The following is a 20,326-nucleotide window of genomic DNA, read 5'->3' as shown; positions in this document are numbered from 1 at the left end:
CAAACATCATGTCAATTTCGACGTTACTGTAAGCACTTCCTTCGGACAGGCCGAGAAGGTGTCCATTTTTCAGAAATATTTTTTTGGATAGACAAATATTTTGAATGAGAAACGCCAGTTTTGATTTTGTTTTGTAAGTGCGACATGAATTCGATGTATTTTTTAACAAGAACGTCTTGTGAAGTATGAAAGTTAATGTGCAGTGGAGTGCAACATCGACCGTCATTTTGTTTATCTTTGATAAAGGGTTAATATTCAAAAAAAATGGATAGATAAAGCGCCGATCCGGTGGATCATAATTTTTGGACTAAAATGGGATGAGAAGATTCTAAATTAAACGTTTCCATCATGAAAATTGCCTTACTAGTGAAATTTGTGTTGCCTTTGTGAACCTTTAACCAAAACCATTAATGATGAATAGAAGTATTATTCGATATAGTTACATGTTTAAATGCCTCGTTTTAATTCTGACAATTACTCCGACTAGTGTTTTTATGAATTCGTTAAATGATGTGTGGATGAGAAGCATTGCAAAAGAATTCGGTGAAGATTTGGTAGCTGTAAAAAATGATGAACTGGGCATTAACTACATTAAGGTAAGCTATTTTGCCAACCTGAACTGAATGTAATCATCTAATTCTAGAAATTGTACACAACTTTCAAGTACACCTCTACAGTAATTGATACAAACAAAACAGTAAATGAAATTGCACATAAATTAGAGGAAAAAATAGATGACATTTTTTCTGCTTTATTACGTGCTAAGGTGGCTATTGAAAATATGCAGGTGTTAGATAACACAACCAAAACAAGATCCACTCTTCTTCCCTGTCTTCAGAATGCAAGTTTTGATGCTACACAGAAAAATCACAAAGAATGTGATAACCCAGTAAATGAGCCACAAAATGATCAATTGAAACTAGATTATAGTAGGTAATTTACTTTGACTTGCCATTTTTGTACTGATTATGTTTTAGTTTTAAAAAAGTTAAAGTCAAAAATGGTGATTATGAAAAATGGAATCAAGCAGCAGTACTTTATTTCTTCAACTGATTTAGAGAGTTATTCACATTCTCCTTTTGCAATGTGCAATGAGATTGATCACATGTTGTTATGGGACAGTTATATGACCCGAAATAATTATAGTCCAAGGAACATTGTGCTGTTACTAGATCATGGGGGCTCTCTCAGCAAACAACATTTTTACATGGTCAAGTTGATTGGTAAGTTGCAGAACAGTACCAAAGAATAAATACAGGGAATCGATACTGGCTCCACATGGCTACTTAGCTTTTCAAAAGATTGATGAAAAAACATTTTATGTAGTCAGTGTCAGTCTCAATTCTTTGTCATTATGTAATTCTTTTTTGGTAATAAACTTATAAGTATGATGTTAGAATGAAAGTCAAGTCAGCTTTTTTTATTATTTTTATTCAAATAGTCTTGTTAGAAGATTGTGTCAAAGATTTAAATTTTATTTATATAATTACAAATTAAGCTGTCATGCGTGCAATACTTGTTTGGATGTCCTCCATATAACCACGCAAGTCCCTCAATATTAAGTTCTTATAATTATAAAAACATTGTGCAATATTTTCTGGTTGAAAATTGTGGTGGGGTGGTGGTACATCAACTTCAGCATCGTTATTATTTGGACTTGGTGGAAAGTTGAGTTGTACAACTTTGTTTCCATCGTCGTCATTCTGATTTACTGGAGGGTAGGCCGGTTCTTCATTTTCAGCGATACCGTTTAAATCTGCCATAAATTCTCCCACAAAAGCGTTGTCGTCATCGTTTGAATTGTTTGAAATATTTGCATCGACGAGATTATCTTCTTGTTCCAAGTTTGCAGATTCATTACTTTCTGCATCCTCTCTTTGCATTGAAATGGCCATTAAATACATTTCAAGTGCGTCTTGGAGATCCTCCAATCGTTGAACGATCATGTGTTGAAATCGTGTTAATAAATTACTAACGTGTATTACATTGAGCGGGGTTATGTTGCAGCGAGTACATACAATTTTGATGTTCGTAGAGTGGGGTTTTTTAAAGAATGATATTTCTTCAGAGGATAATCCAATGCATTTGAAATGCATCGAAGATTTACAAGCGTCACACCTCACACTTATTTCGGGATTTTCCGAACGAAGACAATACACACAGATCGATGGATCCATATTAAAATAATAATAATAACAAGGCGCTAAAATTTTTACACTTTTCCTTAGTCTGGAACACGTGTTAACTGAATTAATTTTAAAAAGTTACAAGTTTTTGTCACAAACAAAAAACAGATAAGGTGAAAAAAGGGACAGGTTCACACTTTCAATAATCAAAAATAATAACGAATTAAATTTCACTCGTGAAGTTACGGCGCCAATAACAATACATTATTATGCAAAATAATAATGATTTTAGAATTAACACAACTATTCCGTAAAACGTAGGTTAAAAGAACGCCAAATACACCAACAACTTGTTTTTTACATCAAACAAAATCGGTAAAAAATATTTTTTGTCCCTTCAGTTCGAATAGAACAAGTTGCTAAGAAGGGGATATTTTTTTAGTGGAGAAATATTGAAAATCAATGAAGCGAACATTTTGTCGCTAAAGTAATTGTGAAATTATTGTTTTTCAATAAAGACAATTTTTGGGTGCCCTTTTCTACATACGTTTTTTCAATTATGTGAACTTGAGTAGTTTCGTTACTTTAATTTCTTCACATTCTTTAATGTGCTCAAATTCTTGCCACTTTGACGTTAATATACTTACCAGAGCTATTTTTTGTAATGACGAATGAAATGTGAATTTGTTTCAGCTAAACAAGTTGTTGAGAGTTTGAATGAACAGGATAATGTTGCCATTCTTGCCATATCAAAGGATTGGACTTCACCTCAGCTGAGCGATGAATGTCTGATGCCAAACCAAGTTCCTTCGATAGTTAGTGATGTTCCGAAATTTACCTCAGCCACTCCCACACGTAAAAAAATCTTGCACAAATTTGTCGACGGATTGTACAAAGGGAGCGGTGCCACTAATCATTCGTTGGGTCTTCAGAAAGCTTTAAAAGTCGTTGAGCAAAGCCAAATACAAAATGAAACTGTGATGATTTTATATATTAGCCGTGGATTGTTGTCGTCGTTAACTGAAGCCAAAGCCGTATTAGAGAGCATACAGCAGTCTTCAGAAAATATAACCAGTCCATTTGTTATCAATACTTGTGCTGTTATTGATGGTCAGTTTCGATTTGATCAACCAATACATATTTGTTAATAATTGTTGGCGTGTTTTGCAGAAAGTAGACCTACAATTTACGAAACTCAATTTATGGAAGATGTAGCGTTTCAGAATTATAATAAATACAATATTTCCGTTGCCAAAGATATACTCAATGGAACCATGATCGCCATTAATTCTTCCGAAGCCGTCGGGTTTGCCCTCGGTCTTTTTTATAGCATTTACAATCAGAACTCGACGTACGATTTGGAAAAGAAAATTTCTCTCCCCATGTGGGATCAAGAATCCGACGGTAAATTTGCATTCCTTACGTATTTTCAAATTACAATTTTACAAAATTTGCAGATTTGACCTTGTCATTTTCGATTGGTACTTCGAGCGACAATCAGTTTGGGTTATTAGGAGTTGACGTGTATTTTTCAAATTGGGCCGAAGACCTCATCTACTTCAGCAATTCGCAAAGAAATTACTACGCTTTTCTCATGGATATGGATGGTAAACATCTACCGACTACAGTTATGCATTTTATTTTTTTTTAATTTGTTTCAGGGCGTGTGATCATACATCCAAAATTTGCGTCCCTCACAACAGTCAAACAACAACTTCACTACGTGGACATAGAATATTTCGAACAAATACCTCGTTTTCATTTTATCAAAAATCGACTTCTAAACGAACCTGAAGGAGTCATTTTGATGACCCAGTTTGGTTCACCGGTAAGTAGTACCTGAACTTCCAAAAAAACACATGGTATAATTTTATTTTCAGATAAAATGGACGTGGAAAAGAGTAGGAGGTTGGTACGTCGTTTGTTTAGTAACTCACGAGACGCAAACTTCGCCTGTCAGACCGTACCAAATTAAATGGCCGTTTAATACGTCTGAAGCTTACAATATCAGACTTGTTTACCAACAACTTGAAAATTCCAAAAGTTCAAAACTTTGCAGACATCTTAGTCAGGTGGCAACTTTAGGTAATTATGCTTTATTTTATTAAAAAACGTAGTACAATTTAAAAAAGTAAGTTTGGAAGTTTAGTCGGCGGTAAGTAATAAAAGTCAGGTTGTAGATTGACTTTACGAGTTGCAACTGTCAAGTCTTGTATGATTTTAAATTAGCTAACCAGGAGAGGTCGCCAGATGTGCGACGGCTTTTTGAATTAAAAAAAAAATGGGTGGTTGCCCCTGAAAGGAAACGCCCGAACGCTCGTAAATTTACCAGAAAAAAAAATGGTGAGCCGGTCGGCTAGACATTTAAAAATAAAATTTTAAAACCTAATTCAATTTACAAAATGTAATTAAAAACAAAAATATTATAAAGATGGTTACAGTCACGACCTGTTGTAACCGGCCTGTTCAAAAGTGTAGTTTGAATGATCCCCGCACAGCGCTGGTGTACGGGCGCTTTTTGGGGATATTATTCATCTTAAGTTTTTGTCACCGAAAATGTTTCTTGTTCAAATGACATTTTGAATTTGAAATCAAAAACTCTTTGTTTTTGCTGCTTTGAAATTAATTCGTGAATCTTTTCCTTATTGTACGTTGTTTTTGTGTTTAGTGTTGTAATTGTTCTTTGTTATATTGCGCATTGATTATTATTTAAGCGTGAAGTGCCCGTTTTATGGGGCCCTTATCGGCGGAAATTGGCTCTTTCTCGGAAACATTTTCATAACGCATTTTTAATGAAATGAACAGGCCGGTTATACAGTAGGTCGTGGTTACAGTAATGTGTTTTCTTTCTTCCAGTAATAAAAAAAACCTCCGGGAAAAGCATTCGAACCCGGAGCGTTGAGCGTTCGGCCTGGCCCACCGGCGCTAGAAACGCGTCAAAATTTACCTTTTTTTTTCTCGTAAATTTACGAACATTCGGGCAGTTACTTTCAGGGTGGTCATATGGGCATTCGGGGCAACTACCCTGCTTTTTTTTTTTTTTTTTTTTGTTCGAAAAGCCGTCGCAACATCTGGCGACCTCTCCTTTTAAGTAACAAACTTAAGTAATTGTCTCAAAAATATTTGGCACAATTTTAAACATTCGTAGTGTTCATTGAAAACAACAAAATCGGCGTCATTTTGGCTAAACGGTCGTCGTTTATTAAAATATCTTGCACATGTTGATACGATTTTACATTTTCCAGACGCCGGTTCTCTTTATTTGAGTTCTTCGTGTTTTAAATCGACTTCATCTCTCCAAGAAATGAAAAACGAAGAGTCAGTACAGGGTTACATGGCATATTTGCAAGACAATACTCGTTTGTTGGGAAATCCGGGGCTAAAAGAAGAAATCAAAGACGAAGTGGCAGCCTTGGCTCACATTCTAAGTTTCCTCCGCACTCAACACTTATCCAGTTACAAATCTAAATATATAGTCAGACGCTACGTAACATCGTACAGTGGCGTCCTTCAGATGTTTCCTGGTACAATCCTCAACCAAGGCCTCGACCCGCTGAAACGTCCGTGGTTCGTTCAAGCTGTGGAACACAAATCTAAGGTGATCATGACCCCGCCGTATCTAGACGAGGGTGGGGCAGGTTACATCGTGACCTTCGCTTACGCCACCTCCAATGTCGTGGTGGCTCTCGACGTGACTTACGGATACGTTTTTCGGTTGATTTTGAAAAGGATGCCGTTCTGTTTGTCCACCAACATCACTTGTTTCCTGATGGATGATCGAGGGTATTTGATTTACCACCCCAATTTGATTGACCCCAACGGACACGGACCAGTCGAAAAACAACACATAGTGCACAAAGAGTCGCTGGTCGCGAACGACATATTGAGCCACACCCTTTTCATCAGGAAAGTTTTGTGCAACAGTTACGGCGGTGGCACCGTCCAACGGTACTACAAGTTGAACACCAGCTACAGCGACGTTTTGGTTAGTTCGGTGCAAGGGGAGCACTGCGTCAGTTACCACATAGCGGCCATACGAAACACGAACGTCTTCATCGGAATGGTCAACGCCACTTGTAACGTGGTGGTGACGTTTTGTCCGTGCAGCATAGTAGACCGGTTGTGTCTGAATTGCAATCGGATGGAACAGAAGGAGTGCGAGTGTCCGTGCGAGTGCCCCTTAGAGCAGAGTAAATGTGCAGACTTCGAGGACAACAATCCCATTTGTACCTGGTTTCCCGAACACGTCTCCCCCAAAGCTCAGTTTTTCGAAGATGCTAAAAAAAATCTGAAGGCGTGTTTTCCGGCGACTTGCAGTGCTGAAAAGACACATTTGGGGTGTTTGGGGGTCACGGGGTGCGAGTGGTGCAAGTTCGACGTGGACGGGGGCCCCCTGGACAACCCCTTTTGTGCGTCGATGGCCACTTGTTTCAATGGAGTGGTAGGGGCGGTGACTCCTTATCGGAATCTGTTGCAAGACATGGAAATCCCCGAAGAGTCGTTCAATGTGCCTATTAGCGTGATCACCCTGTTTATATTCGGAATATTTTTGCTTCTCTGCATGTTTTATATCTATCATCGGTCGACCACTCCACCCACCACAGAGAGATTGTATCTCTCCTCCACTCAAGACAATCACTTGAGGATGAGTGATCTCAACTTGAGTGACAATTATCACACTTTGGGGAATCACAGAGATAAGCTGCTCCAAGATGACAAACCCGATCCAATATCGCCCTATTGCGTGTCCAGTAATTACAAAAGAACCACTTTGGCAGCTGATTCTGATCACGGGTATTCAACCATGACTCAGCACGACGAGTCCGAGCATATGTCATTGGCTCCAGTTGAGCTGGATTCATTGGAAGATGACCTAGGTTCGGATAGTTTTTCGGTTCATACCAGCGTTTCGGGTAAACCACATGGGAATGAATCCACTCAGTTCACTTGTATTCCAAGAAACAAATGTATCGTGGTACCGGTCACTGTCCATAGAAACATGGAAACGACGTAACACAAATTTTATATACATTTTAGGTTTCAATACTGTATATTATGTCCATAGCAGTTTTTAAGCACAACAATTTGAGGTTCGGTCCTACACGACACATTTTTGATCTCGACTTGTTATGCACCAGTAAGACTTATTCGCATTTATTTTTCTTGTATTATTATCTTAATTGCGGCTATTGCCGCTAAGGTGTACTTAACTACGCTGTAAATTTTATGTAGTATTTTTAAATATTATTTATTTGTTTTTTAGATATTTTTAATGAAGTGACTTAACTTATTACTAAGTCTACGATAGTTAGTAGCGACATTCATTCAAAATACTTACCTACACACCATTATTCTTAGAATTATTTACTTCTTCCTTTATTCTTTCTACATTATGTTAACTATCTACATATTTTTTAATGAATAAAATCTTTCGCGTTCTTCCACTTTCAAACATTATTCTGCAGAACGTACGACAAAGCGTTACGATATTACAATAATTTGTTATAAGAAATAAATCTGTACAAAACAATTCCTGCCTGGTGTCACGATTGTCATTTTAAGTGTTCACAGCTGCTGCTACTACCACGATCTCCAAGTTTTTCAAATTTTATAATAGTTGTACTTTTATCCTGAAGTTTTGGTCCCCTCGAGGATGAGATAAATTAAGTGATTCGTTAAGTACCTTTTTGTACGACGGTTGACGTATACTAAAGCATAGAGAATGTAACATGTTTCCGATTAACTGAATTTTAAAGTTTTAGCTAACAACGGTGCAATAAATCTATTTAAAGCGTATTGAATATACGCATTACATAAAATGTACCTGTCTTATGAAGTTTGTGTGTTGTGTACTTTTTTAAAAATAAAATATTGGTATTTTAATCGTTTTTATTGAGAATGTCACAAATTGCAAAATAACTGTCTGACAGAAATGGTAACAGCACGACTAGCTTACAAATTTTTGTTTCGTTTTTCGGTGTTTCCTCTTCTACACAAAAACTGTTCACTAACAAAAAAATAACACAATCTTTTGTATAAATTATCTCTGATTTGCAATCAGTGTTTACACGTATCTCTAAACTAAACAGCAACAACTGAAAGGAGGTACGTGCAAACTTTTTTTTTTTTGTCAGGGCCATACACCAAACTGACATTTTTCTTGAAACGCAACTATTTTAAACGTAGGCCAATTAACGTCAAAACGAACTGGCTCTAATTTGAAAAATTTCAATAGAACACATTTTGAGGGTCCCTCGATAATCACATTAAAAGTTTAACAGAACACTGGTCAACAGAGCCAATTTTTTTTGAACGAGCTTTAGAACAAAATTAAATGTATTCTTTAAATATATCTCGTCTTAGAAAAATTAAATCTATTTTAAATTGACTTTCATCAATATTTTTGCTTTTTACTCTTCCTTAATGGTATTGAGCATGGAATAATAATTCTGAGTATATTTAGACAAGGCATGAGTGGAAGTTGAAAATCGCCAAGTTAACTTTTGGCTATGCTTTGCCCTTTTCCTGCTGTCATATTCCTTCAAGACTTTGGTGACCATTTCAAAACACAGTCCATAATCCTTGGACTTAATCTACAAACAATAAAATATTGAATTATTATTATTGCGACCAACACCGACGTATTACATACGTTGCATAGTGACCGCAGTTCAATCATCACTGCCAACACGTAGAACATCTCCATTGAATAATAGTTTGATTTTCTCGGGACTTCCCTAGACATGAAACGCTCCACTTCAAAGTGGACAAACGCCAAAGCTAGCACCGATGGCTTAAAGCAAGCACATGATGAATCACTAATCAACACTTCGAGCCTTGTGCACAGCTGTTGCCACTACAAAATAATTATGCACTTATTTCAAAATATAAGCCAAAAAATCGACGAACCTGCAACATCCTGTTAAGGAGGACTTCACTTTTGAATTGCATGGCGATGAATCGAAAAATGTCTATGTACACTTTTAGCAAATCCAAAGCGGTGCAACAATGGCCGTTTTTCAAATTGAGTTTTTGGGTGATGATGGTGCTCATGCGTTCCATGTCTTTAACGGAACACTTGCTTTGAGACAACATCACTAAGTGACTAGTATTTATTTTAAAACTGTGGTCTGCAGCAGCCACATTGAAGCAGCTCACTGTCAAACAGGGAAGAAATTTTTCTTGGACCTGAAATATCCAATTGTTGATTGAAAAATTATGACCTTTTTCTCAGTTACTTTTATACAGTGTGTTGATTAATAAGTTGATTTTCAGTTTTGCATAAAATCTTTAAAAAAATGTAAATAATAAGCTAAATATTCTTTGTTCAATAAAAATTGAAACACATGCTGGATTCTGAAACTATGAATTATTCAAAATTACTAAAAATAGTTGGTATAGGGGATTGAATTGTCTATGAAATACTTTTTTCCAAATTTTTTTTTATTTTAAAAATTTAAATTCAAATCTCTACTCTTAAGGATAAGAAAAATATTAAGCTATCTTCCTCCTAAGTGCGACACGCTATATTTCATTATCATGTAAATTTTTTGAGAATTGTGCAATATTTACCTTCATGCGCGCCAAAAACATGTCCAAGTACGAAACGGCTGTGAAGAAGACGGTTTGGGGAAGATCGAACCACACTTCGAGGAATCTCATCACATGTACAGCACCATCCCTAGCAGACATTGTAACTTCCCAAGGCTTTCGGTCCGAGTAATTACAGACGAATTGACTTTCGTTATTTAGAGCTTCTTCAAGTTTCGAAGCGATTTCTTTAGTGGTTTTAGCATCCGGTATAGGCCGGCTCCTTCCTTTGCTCTGTTTTTCCATCTTATTGAGTGTTCTTTTCATAAGCAACAATTCTTGTGCGAAGATCTTCAGAAACGATTGTACACCATTACTCAATATTAACAAGTCTGAACCAGCAAAAGTAGAAGCAGGCCTAGAACCTGTGTCATACCGGAAAATACCTTATCAGATTTGAATTTTTTAGGTTTTTATCGATCACTTACCCGGATGCTTGTGTAAATTCGTTTGAAATAACTGCTTTTACGCCTTAATATCTAACTATTACACAAACACACAATTTTCAATTTACAAACGACAAGGATGAAATGAAAGATAAAATGACGTCATTTACAAACGTCACTCCTCCATTCTGTTTGTGTTTTGTTTATGTTGTGTCTAAAGTGTCGCCATGATTTTGGTAGCCTCAAGAAAATATAGACTGCAGGACCATTTGTTGTTAAATTTAAAACAACTTAATTTTTTTTCAAATATCTTTAAATTGTAGTTCTTTTTGGTTTCAATTTTCGTATCAGGAATGCCGTACCTATCTGTTATCACTCAGTCGTCAGTGACACATCAAGTGCGCAGTTTATTGACCATAATAGGAATAGGTAAATGGGGCCACTGTGAACCCTGAACTGACTTATTAAGGTCATTACTCATTACTTACATAATTTAAATATTTAAACTTCAAATATCATTTGCTTTGATCTCTGTAACTCCCGTGTAGAGTTGACCCTCTAAACTTTTATTTTAATCCTACGATTTATTTTACCTAGGTATCCATTTATTCAATGAACACTATTTTTCAAAATCTTCTGGATAGCAATAAGTTTATGTGTCTTTTTAAATAATAAATTAAATAAATGAGGTAAACGTGGGATGTGAAAGAGTGATTTGAATAAAATTCTGTATTTGGCAAATTTAGGTATATAACATGTCTATTGAAGATTTTGATGAAGCAATTTAATTGCTAAGATCTAAATACAACTGTAACTATCAACTTGACTACTTTATTTGTTAATGAACAATTTAATTTAAGAAAATATTAATTATCATTAGTGAAATGAAGATTAAAGGATTTGTTTCATATTTAAATGTTGAAAGATTCATAAAAAATATACAGATGCGCGTTTTATACAACGATCTTCAAGTTGCTTCTTGTTGTAGTCGAGTAAATATTTGTATTATCCTTGTTTTTTCCTTTGATTGATGGCATTACCAGTGATGCTCAAAATTTCAGGAAATCGTTGCAAGATCTCGTTGTAGTGACTAAAAATAACAAAGATTATTCGACTATCGCGGAATTTAATTAAATTAACCTGTCATTGAACAAACTGATACTTGTTGGAGTATCCAATTTGTGGTAATCGATTTTCGGTCTGCTTAAATTGTATCTTCGCGTACTTGTTCTCGTTTGTCTCGGTTCAATTCTGGAAGACATTAAATTCCCAAGAGACGGAACGCTGGAGTCACTTCTCTGGAACACAACTTTGTATACTTTGTGAGTTTTTTGCGCTGTAAATTACTCGCTGTTTTCTCGCTAATCTGTTTCTTGCGATCTCCGGCAGCCGCTGCTTCATGTACAAGTCTTCATCTGCAAATAATTATTTACAATCAAGCCAAACAGACTGTCGTTATCTCACTTTCTTGCTGCTCATCGTCGTAGGGGTCTTGTTTGGTGGTGATTTTTGGAAAGTGAGACTTTTGTTCGTTGTCTTCACCCAAACCAGAGTCGGACTGACTTGGGCAGTTGTAGTTTTTTTGAGAATCTGGAAATTTCAGGGACATTTCCAGATCCGGGGCGCAATTGCCGTAACTGTTTGTTCCGCTTACTGTCACAGACCATTCGCCTAACAAAATTATGCAAAGTGTACAAACAAAACGTTAGTTATTTTTTAAATCAGATAAGATCAATGCCGCCCCCAAAGTATTAAAAGGTTTAATTCATGTGTCTAGTCTACGTCTACGTGGCATGCAGCAATCTGTCTTCAGCTCACAAAAATAGATTTAAAAAAATCATTTTATATTTTCAAATTTAAAAAAAAAAACAAATTTTGTCCTTCTTGCTTCATGAGCATTATTTATTTGTCACTATTAAATCAATAAATTAAAAAATGTAAAACCGACATTGTTATTAGGAGGGTTTGTGCTTTACATAGAAATAAACTCGTCGTTGGATTAATGTATTTGACAATTGTTTTCCGGTTGGGCTCATTTCCATTGAAAGTACATTTTCTTCGTTTATTGTACAAACATTTGGTTGTATTTACCACCAGAAAAATAATAGTTTAGAGTACGTTCAAATCGAAAAGTACATGGGCGGTCCTACGATGTATGTGACAACCGGTTAGTCTGGAAACAACGTGATGTTTGCTTTTTTCTTTGAGCGTGCTATAACATCATAGGTAATTAAAAACGGGATTCTGTGGAAAAGTGGAAGGGAATATAATGAAAAATGGTTTCAAAATTTCTATAAATTATATATTAAATTAAGTTTTTACTTGTTTTTAGTATCTTTTCCCCTACTTTAATATTTTTTATATTTATAATGTAGGCAGCACATACAGTACATGTCACTTTTAGTTATTGCTATAATTTTGATAATTCATACATATTTGTCTTACAAAAAAATAACAGTTTATGGAATATTCCTGAGAATAAAATAAACGGAATACTAAAATAAACTAAACTAAAGGAACAAGTGAAAACATACTGTTTTGTGTAATGTACAGGTGCTTCATGAATAAATTAAAACTTGTCTTTAACGTAGGTACACATCATTTGTGTTTTATTCTAATGTAAAATCAATATTCCTTGTCAGAAATTTTTTTTTGAAAAATTTTGAATTCTGAAACATTTTTTGACAACGTAACATGGTAAGTATTACTAATTCAATATTTCTCAAGTACTGATATATAACATTAGTAATATTACCAAATGCAGTGATGTTGACTTACGAATAAATTAAACGCAATCGATAAGAGCTTGTGGTCATTATTTTTGTAAGTTTCGTTAACAGGTCAAGGTTAGGGTACGAACGTAAATTAAATTAAGGTCAGGTTTATACCACACGAAAAACGTGTGGTTTTCCAGATGTGTTAATCTTTGTGGGTAGTAAGTGCAATAAAAGACAGTGTGACATTTTACCAAGCCGTAAAAAATCTAATACAACTTTTTTATTTGTTTATGTAAACTGCAGTTATAAAAACTTGTATATAAAAATTTTAAATAAGTAATAAATAAGTAGAAACAAATTCCTGCTCGCTAAAAATATGGTTCATAAAAAATGGGTCGTATTTGATTTATTTCAATACGGAAAACTAGGTGTCAAAATGTCACCAAGCACTCATTTCATCGTCGATAAAGTATTAACAATAATAATATTTTATCGTTCATATTTAACATTTATAGTTTGATGTTTCCAATATTCTGTAATTTCGAAGGTTTCAAAAAATTTAATTTTACGCGAAGCAGTCAAAACATTGAATACTCGTTTTTGAAGCACTCTGTATATTACAAAAATCGAAACCAATCCAAGTGTCATTTTTGAGTCGTAAAACCGGGTGCACTTTGATAAATAAAAGTGTTTCGGGTTACACTAGGCAACTGCAGCATCCTTACCAAACTGTTTGACTTTTTCCGCGTCGTTGTTGCCTTTATGTCTCATTTTCCTCTGATTATATTTCTTATAGCGACCGTTCGAATTAGGCGGCGGCAGCACACTTTTCGCCTGCATTTCACTGCTGGAAGAGCAGTTTTCGTTCGATTCGAAAGAACATTTGTCTTTTTTGACAACGTCGTAAGTCACATTGCTGTTCGACGAGGTCACTTCGTTCCTTTGGACAGTTCCAACTTCCATTTCGTTGTTGTTTTCGCAATTTTTGCTAGCATTCTCGCCAGTTTTCGTATTGTCATTGTCCACTTTCTTTCCTAAACAAAACCGAAAACTAGAGGCTGCTCACAAACAAAACGGTTACGGTGCTCTGAATTACACTACGTGCATTAGCCCTGCTATTTTTTGGAAAGATTAATACCTTCGTCGGACGTACTGTCTGGGGATCCGCGATTATTGTGGAGCATGTAAAACGTTATCCACCCTTTGGGGATCGACGAGAAATTTTCGTCCCGCACCACTGCCACGGCGGCTTTTCCCTGGTAGCTCTTTTCCTCTGCGCTGTTATTGTTCTTGACTTCGTTGTTGTTAGATGCGTCGTTTTCCGTGGAGGACTGAAACGACAGCTCCTCCGGAATCACTTCGAATTTCTGGTGGTACCTCGGACTAGGTTTAGGGGGTGTTTGCGGCTCCTTCCCCCCTTTGGTGGTACTTTTTTCCCCCGCAGGCGATCTGTTGCCGCTCGCCGACGCCTGCACGTCAGGAATATTCAAAGTCTCTATTAATATGTTCGCGATGAGTTGATCTAATTTGGGATCGCTGATCGGTACGCTGTCCAGGTCCAAAAAACTGGGTTTGTCCATTTTATGTCTTTGGTTGATTTTAGGCAACTTGTGGTTAATCAAAACGGGAATCTTCGACTTGGCTTTGGAAAACTGTTGCGTCAGTTTTTCCGAAGTGTCCACGCACTCCATTATCTCCAAAATCTCGATTCTCTTGTTCGAATTGTTAAACTCTGTCTTGTGGTAGATCCTGCGCGGGCCATAATCATAAACGTACTCGTTTTTCGTAGTGTACAGAGGTGACAACTTCTCGTTTTTATTTTTGACTTTCGGCATCCAGTGCATCTGTTTCGTCTTGGTACTGTACGTACCTTCTGACGTATTCTCTTTGACAGATTTCCTTTTGACAGATTTGCTCTTCGATTCTCTTTTTTCCTCTGATTTACCCACCTTATCGATTTTTATTCTCCTAAACGACTCAATACTAGGCAAAAGCGGCTTATTATTGCGTTTTTTTGATTTACCGTAATTGACTTCAGGGAGTGGTACGCTATTCAAATTGACATCTGCACCATTATCAACTATAAAATGAATATGATTACCGTTCTCACTGGCACTCATGTAATTACTATCAGATCTAGATGAGGCTTGCTTGTACTTATTCTGCATCTTCTCTTCTCTCTTCTGCTGCCTTCTCGCTAACCTATTTCTAACTTTAGCTGGCAGATGATCAGAAACCGGTTTAAATTCAGATCCGCCATCGATTTCGATGGGGATGAAGAACGCGGTCGGTTTGCTAGGCGTCTTTTTTACATCACTATTGTCCGGAAGCTCTAACGATATGTCACTCTTATTGGCAATTACCTCGTTCATCATCGGATCTGTTCTGAGCGACGACGTATCTTCTAAACTGTCCACCAAACTGACCGTATCCGATTCTTTATCGGTCGATTCTCCTGACGACACGTTAACCTCCATGGAAGAAGTCTGAGGGCGCGCCGAAAATCGCGGAACGGCAATCTGGGGGTGTTCCAGAGGCTTACTGTAAGGACTCCCAATACCAACGTTGCTGATCATACATTTAACAATATGACTGTGCTCGGAATTGTCTACACTGTCCTTGCGTTTCAAATAAAAACTCGGAATTTGTTTCACTTTTACTATATTGTCACAAGAAGCGTCTTTGTTATCACACGGTTGGGACTTTTTCACGTCTTGAATCACTTGACTAAAAATTAGATCTAAAGTCGATTGGCTCAGTTGCACGTTCGAAATAACATTAACATTAGTGGTTCCGACCGTCTGGGTCGCACTCTCGTTTGCACCCGAATACTTGACAAATTTGGGAGATTCATTCTTCAGTTGGACAGAATTGTTGAGATCTTGGTTCGACGCTTCCGTATCCTCCGCCACCTCTTTGTGGATGTCGGGTGTGGTCGAATTGTTGTTCGAAGACTCGGAAAAGTTTGACCGACTGTTGGTGTAGGCCGAATCGGAGTTGTCCGAGAACGTGGTGTAGCTGGTGTACCTGGTGTCGGTCTCCGTTGTGGTCTTGGGGGTCGTGGTGGTAGTGCTGGTCTTGGTGGTGTTGTCGCTGTCGTCCCTCTTATTCGGCTGTTTCTTGGTGTCGTAGGTCTGATGTTTGGGGGAGATTTTCCTGACGTGGTGAGGCGACGTTCTGAATTCTCCGTTCAAAGAGCGCTTGCTTTGCGACCTGACCAGGTGCTCCGGGGAGGAGTGGATGGAGGTGAGCGAGTGGGTGGACTTCCCCGAGTGTAATTTCCCGTAGGAGTGTTGCCACTCGTAGAACGTGCCTGAGAAGCGGGCGCTCGTCAGGGGTTTGGAGTGGCTCCAGAGCCGCCTCAGCAGAGTCGTTTTCCTCATCAGATCCGGGTCGCGTTTTCTGTTCAAGTTGGAGTCGCTCCCCGCCTCCATTTCGCCTCTCCACTGGTACATCTTGGTCTCGGATTGCGCCGTTTCGCTGTCTTGAGAGTCAGATCGTTGTTGAGCCAGCATGTGCCTTATAAAGAAACGAATTTCAGTCGTAAAGTCAAATGTAAATAGGAAGGATGTGGGTCGTGGAAAGTACCGGAGTCTGCTTTTATTATTCCATCACACACGTAGTTTATGGCCTTTAAAACTGTCCGTAAAATTTTAAGTGAAACGCGTCACATTCGCGATTCCGAATCAATAAAGGCTCGATCGCCGAAAATCCCGTTGAATGCAGTCCGGAAGCTCTGGCGGCGGCGGCGACGCTTTCGGAATGTCTCTGGCGCTGTTTTTCGGCGCCGGTTATTGTAAATTCCAGGCCAATTACACCGAGACGAAAATAAATTCGAAGCGATGCTGTTACCAATGGAAAAAATACTGTGCAAATATTTCTTTAAAATTAGCGATAAAAACACCGGCGGAGATGTGCGTGACCTACACTTTCATCGATTGGGGTGGCTCGAAGGAGGGGGTTTCAGACTATACCTACACATTTTCTGAGTCACTCGCTATCTCGGAAAATCTTGGTTTTGACCCGAGCACGATCTGACAAATATTTCAAAAAAATCTTACTTTCGCATTATCGTTTCGGGGGCGCTCAATCTTCTCCTCAGCAACACCGGTGAAAGAGTTTCGTTCGAGGTGCTACTCGATTTGCTCCATTTTTCCTCCATCGTGCAGTTACTGAAAACGAAAACTGGCTGAAAACGAGCTTCTAGACTCCTCTCACGCTTATTTAATATTGATAAATTTCTATCGATCCTTTCACGGATAACAATTAGTAACGTCCCACTTGTGTGAATGAGTTTTTGACGATTACCTGGAGGACCTCTTGGACGAATCGGAGTTCATCTGGCGACTGAAAAGAGCGAACTGAAAGAAGCTCGACTGTCTCGCTGCAGAATTTACAGAGTAATGTGCGCAAACATATTTGAGACAATCATAAAAAATATGAGTTCAATAACGCCGGGATTGACAAAGCAGAAATTCGTAAATTTTACCTTTTCTCTGACGGTTGTGACGGTTTCCAAGCTCTTTGAATCTCCTCGAGGACCTCCTGAAGGGTGAGAGTTTTCCTGCTGCGGTTCCCAAAAAATCCTGCCGGTAATAAAGAGCAATCATAACACAGGTTTAATCAGTTCTAATAGCCTTGGAGGAATGGTCAGAATGAAAGCGTTCCGTGTTTGTGAATAAAATAGAATGCGGGGTCGATATTTGTATGAGTTGAGTGATCCATACTCCACGACGTGGTCGCCTCGCTTCGTTTTCCCTTTTTCCCGACGAGACTGTTTTGAGATGGTCGCAAAAACCATCTCGCAAATCTTGTCAGTTCCTTTTTTGTCTGTTTTGGCCGACAGAGGTCAAGGTTTTAGCCGTTTCGAGGAACTGACTCGCTGGGAAAATGTTAAACTACTACACATGGGGACAGCTGTTGATCGAATAAACAAATATAATATTAATCAGATAGTGTAGTCGCATTCGACAATCTCGACGATTCGAAAAACGTTTTTCGCTTTGGTGCTCACCTGACAGGTATTTGGACAAAGAGTTGGATGAACGTCGATTGAATGGTTTGAAACGGGAGCGAACCGAGAGAAGAGAAGAGCCACCGCGACGCCAACTGTGAACTGAAAGGCGTCGAGACGCCGACCTTTCGGGAGGACGTGTAAAAGCTCTTATTGAAAACGGCGGCGACAAGCAGAACACACACAATGGATTGTTGGACACCTGTAATTCACGAAATTGTAAATAGACATAATGTCATTTTTTGAACTTACAAGAAGAAGCAGAAATTCGTATGTGGGACGAAAAAACGAGTCAATTAAAAATGACGTGTGCATGGAATAATTCGCCGGAATGAGTAACTCGATTCAGAATTAAGTATACAAGAATTCGCGGTAAATATGTATGTAAATATTATAACTGTCGACACATTGAACTTTTTTAGATAATTTATTGTTCGTTTAGATAAAAATAGAGGTTTCAAAAAAATAAATAAACGGCTCATCGCTGAGTACACGGTTTTATAAAAGGAATTAAGAATTTTCCTTAACAAAGGAAATGAGATTGTTAAACCTCTTTTATCAAAAATAAACATAAATACGACTTAGACGTAAGTGATAAGACTATTGCAAGTATTTTGAAATTTCTTGGTACGATTTGAAAGAAATTAACAAGTGTTAGGTTAAGTAAAAGATTTGCAGTGTTTTTCTACAGGGTGAGAACAAAAGATAGAATACTTTTGTTTGTTGGAATTACTTTTTTTACCATTAGGATATACAGGGTGTAACAAAAAACGTGCATTTATTTTAACTGGTAATAGGACTCATCTACTACAACAACTTTTCTAAATATTTTTTTTTCGAAAACAAATTCTGAAGGGTTTTAAAAATCAATATAAATTTACCAATGATTCGAACATTTAATAAAGAAACAAAACAAGGAGGTAACAAAAAACAAACGAAAGTGAAATCTTTTTATTCATGAAGCGCAATTTCGGGAAAAACATTATTGCAAAACATACTGATTGGTAAAAAACAATGAATGAAAAGTGTTTAAAAAAGTTTTCAGATTTGTAAAATTTCATTCAACGTCAAAATAAAGGGGGACAAAAGGCAATTTTGCAAATTCCAAGAAACTTTATTTGGAAACATTGTCTTAATTGATGAGTACTATTATCAGTTGAAATAAATGCACTTTTTCTGTTACACCTTGTATATTTTAGTTCTTCAACTTTTTTTTTATAGTATTTTACCTACAATTGAATTATATCTTGGACAAAAAAAGATATAAGTAAAATATTTTCTATGCCTTGCTAATAGGTATTTAAAGTTTGTTATATATTTTTTTTAATTTGTAGCATATTGGCCGTGTGTGTATTTATTCTACCGTGCCTTCAAATAAATTCGGAATTAGAGTAGGCTATGATGTATTATTTTATTTAGTAACGGTTAGCAATAGAGGTTTAACACGTGTATTTTGCTGTCCAAGGTCACTGCTGTGCCTTTAAAAATTGCATGTTACCAATTTCATAACAAAATCACAGCCAACTCTAATTCCGAATTTATTTGAAGGCACGGTATGTGTATTTTTACGAAGACTTTAGAAGATTTCTAGGAGTCTTACATTCAAAAAATTTTTCATAATGTGAACTTGTAACGTCCTTTTGAAATAGTATTTTGGTTTTTATTTGTAGATGATTTAGCAAAATTTTAGTACTTGTCTAATTTATTAGACAAGTTAGAAAGATGTTTTATATGATTTTTGCTTGATTCCTTGATTATTTTTTGAGGTTTTATTGTCGATTGTCTTTTAGACAAAATTTGATTATTAATATGGATTATTCACATTGATAAATCTTGCGGGTGATTAAGATTGAAAGTGAAATTTACAGAAAAAAACTGCGCATTTTTTTCTAAAAATGATCTAAATTTTTTTTCAAAAACGTCTCCTTTAAAACAACACACTCGACGATTTTTTCATTACGCCAAATGGCGTAACTCCAGTTTTTAAATCAAAAATCTTCTCGGTATAGATAAAATAAAAATTAAGAAATTATGAATAGCAGTAGATATTACATAAATTGTAGGTATAAGTTTCGATGAGACAAAAATCTTTGTTAGAGAAGAAATTAATATACTTTATTGAACCTATTAATTATCCTTTTAAATTATAGGAAAATGCGACAGCATTCCGACAGAAAGGTTTTAAAAAAATTATAAATACCTTGTCAGAATTTTCGTCTTTCATTTCAGAACACAAACACCTTCCACCTCTAAACACATTAAAAAGTGTTCTGTTCCGCACGAAACAATAGAACGCAAGTAATAAAATTAATTTTACTACTTGGCAAAATATTATTAAAAAATAAACGAGAACTTCAGTAGCAAACATGCAGCAACCGCGAAAAGAGACTCGGAACTTGGTAAAATATTTTCTCATACATTATTGATATTCGGTGGAGTAAAATCTGTATCAGGTCGTGCGCTTCCCAAATTATTTGGGTGAAATCAATATGC

At 36.8% G+C, this 20,326-nt stretch overlaps 3 protein-coding genes across 7 annotated transcripts; 1 reads left to right on the top strand and 2 right to left on the bottom strand.

The window, feature by feature from the left end:
* The first annotated feature begins 38 nt into the window (after positions 1–38).
* LOC138140296 (VWFA and cache domain-containing protein 1) lies at positions 39–8,009 on the top strand. The gene is made up of 9 exons (XM_069061236.1): positions 39–596; positions 644–929; positions 978–1,223; positions 2,820–3,236; positions 3,297–3,530; positions 3,584–3,733; positions 3,788–3,954; positions 4,007–4,211; positions 5,372–8,009. The coding sequence occupies exons 1-9, from the start codon at positions 411–413 to the stop codon at positions 7,138–7,140; spliced, it is 3,660 nt and encodes a 1,219-aa protein (XP_068917337.1). The 5' UTR covers positions 39–410; the 3' UTR covers positions 7,141–8,009.
* CycG (cyclin G) lies at positions 7,998–10,306 on the bottom strand. Its single transcript, XM_069061241.1, has 5 exons — positions 10,145–10,306; positions 9,699–10,081; positions 9,036–9,314; positions 8,779–8,982; positions 7,998–8,719 (listed from the first exon to the last, which is right to left on the bottom strand). The coding sequence occupies exons 2-5, from the start codon at positions 9,981–9,983 to the stop codon at positions 8,537–8,539; spliced, it is 951 nt and encodes a 316-aa protein (XP_068917342.1). The 5' UTR covers positions 9,984–10,081; positions 10,145–10,306; the 3' UTR covers positions 7,998–8,536.
* A 615-nt stretch (positions 10,307–10,921) lies between these two features.
* On the bottom strand, positions 10,922–20,230 carry LOC138140295 (uncharacterized). 5 transcript variants are annotated; one of them, XM_069061231.1, is made up of 10 exons: positions 20,034–20,230; positions 17,834–18,035; positions 17,309–17,405; positions 16,881–16,991; positions 13,958–16,338; positions 13,545–13,853; positions 11,567–11,773; positions 11,450–11,517; positions 11,243–11,400; positions 10,922–11,192 (listed from the first exon to the last, which is right to left on the bottom strand). In XM_069061231.1, exons 1-10 carry the CDS (start codon positions 20,199–20,201, stop codon positions 11,108–11,110), a joined length of 3,786 nt encoding a protein of 1,261 aa, XP_068917332.1. In that variant the 5' UTR covers positions 20,202–20,230; the 3' UTR covers positions 10,922–11,107. The 5 variants fall into 5 exon arrangements, with proteins under 5 accessions (XP_068917332.1, XP_068917335.1, XP_068917333.1 ...); XM_069061234.1 differs by having other exon boundaries at positions 17,309–17,736; positions 20,034–20,224; XM_069061232.1 differs by lacking the exon at positions 20,034–20,230 and adding an exon at positions 18,086–18,217.
* Between the last annotated feature and the right edge of the window lie 96 nt (positions 20,231–20,326).

This window comes from Tenebrio molitor, chromosome X (assembly GCF_963966145.1).
Source record: "Tenebrio molitor chromosome X, icTenMoli1.1, whole genome shotgun sequence".
NCBI lineage: Eukaryota > Metazoa > Arthropoda > Insecta > Coleoptera > Tenebrionidae > Tenebrio > Tenebrio molitor.
Note: the sequence above shows the minus strand (reverse complement) of the source record. Positions and strands in the feature narration are given on the sequence as shown.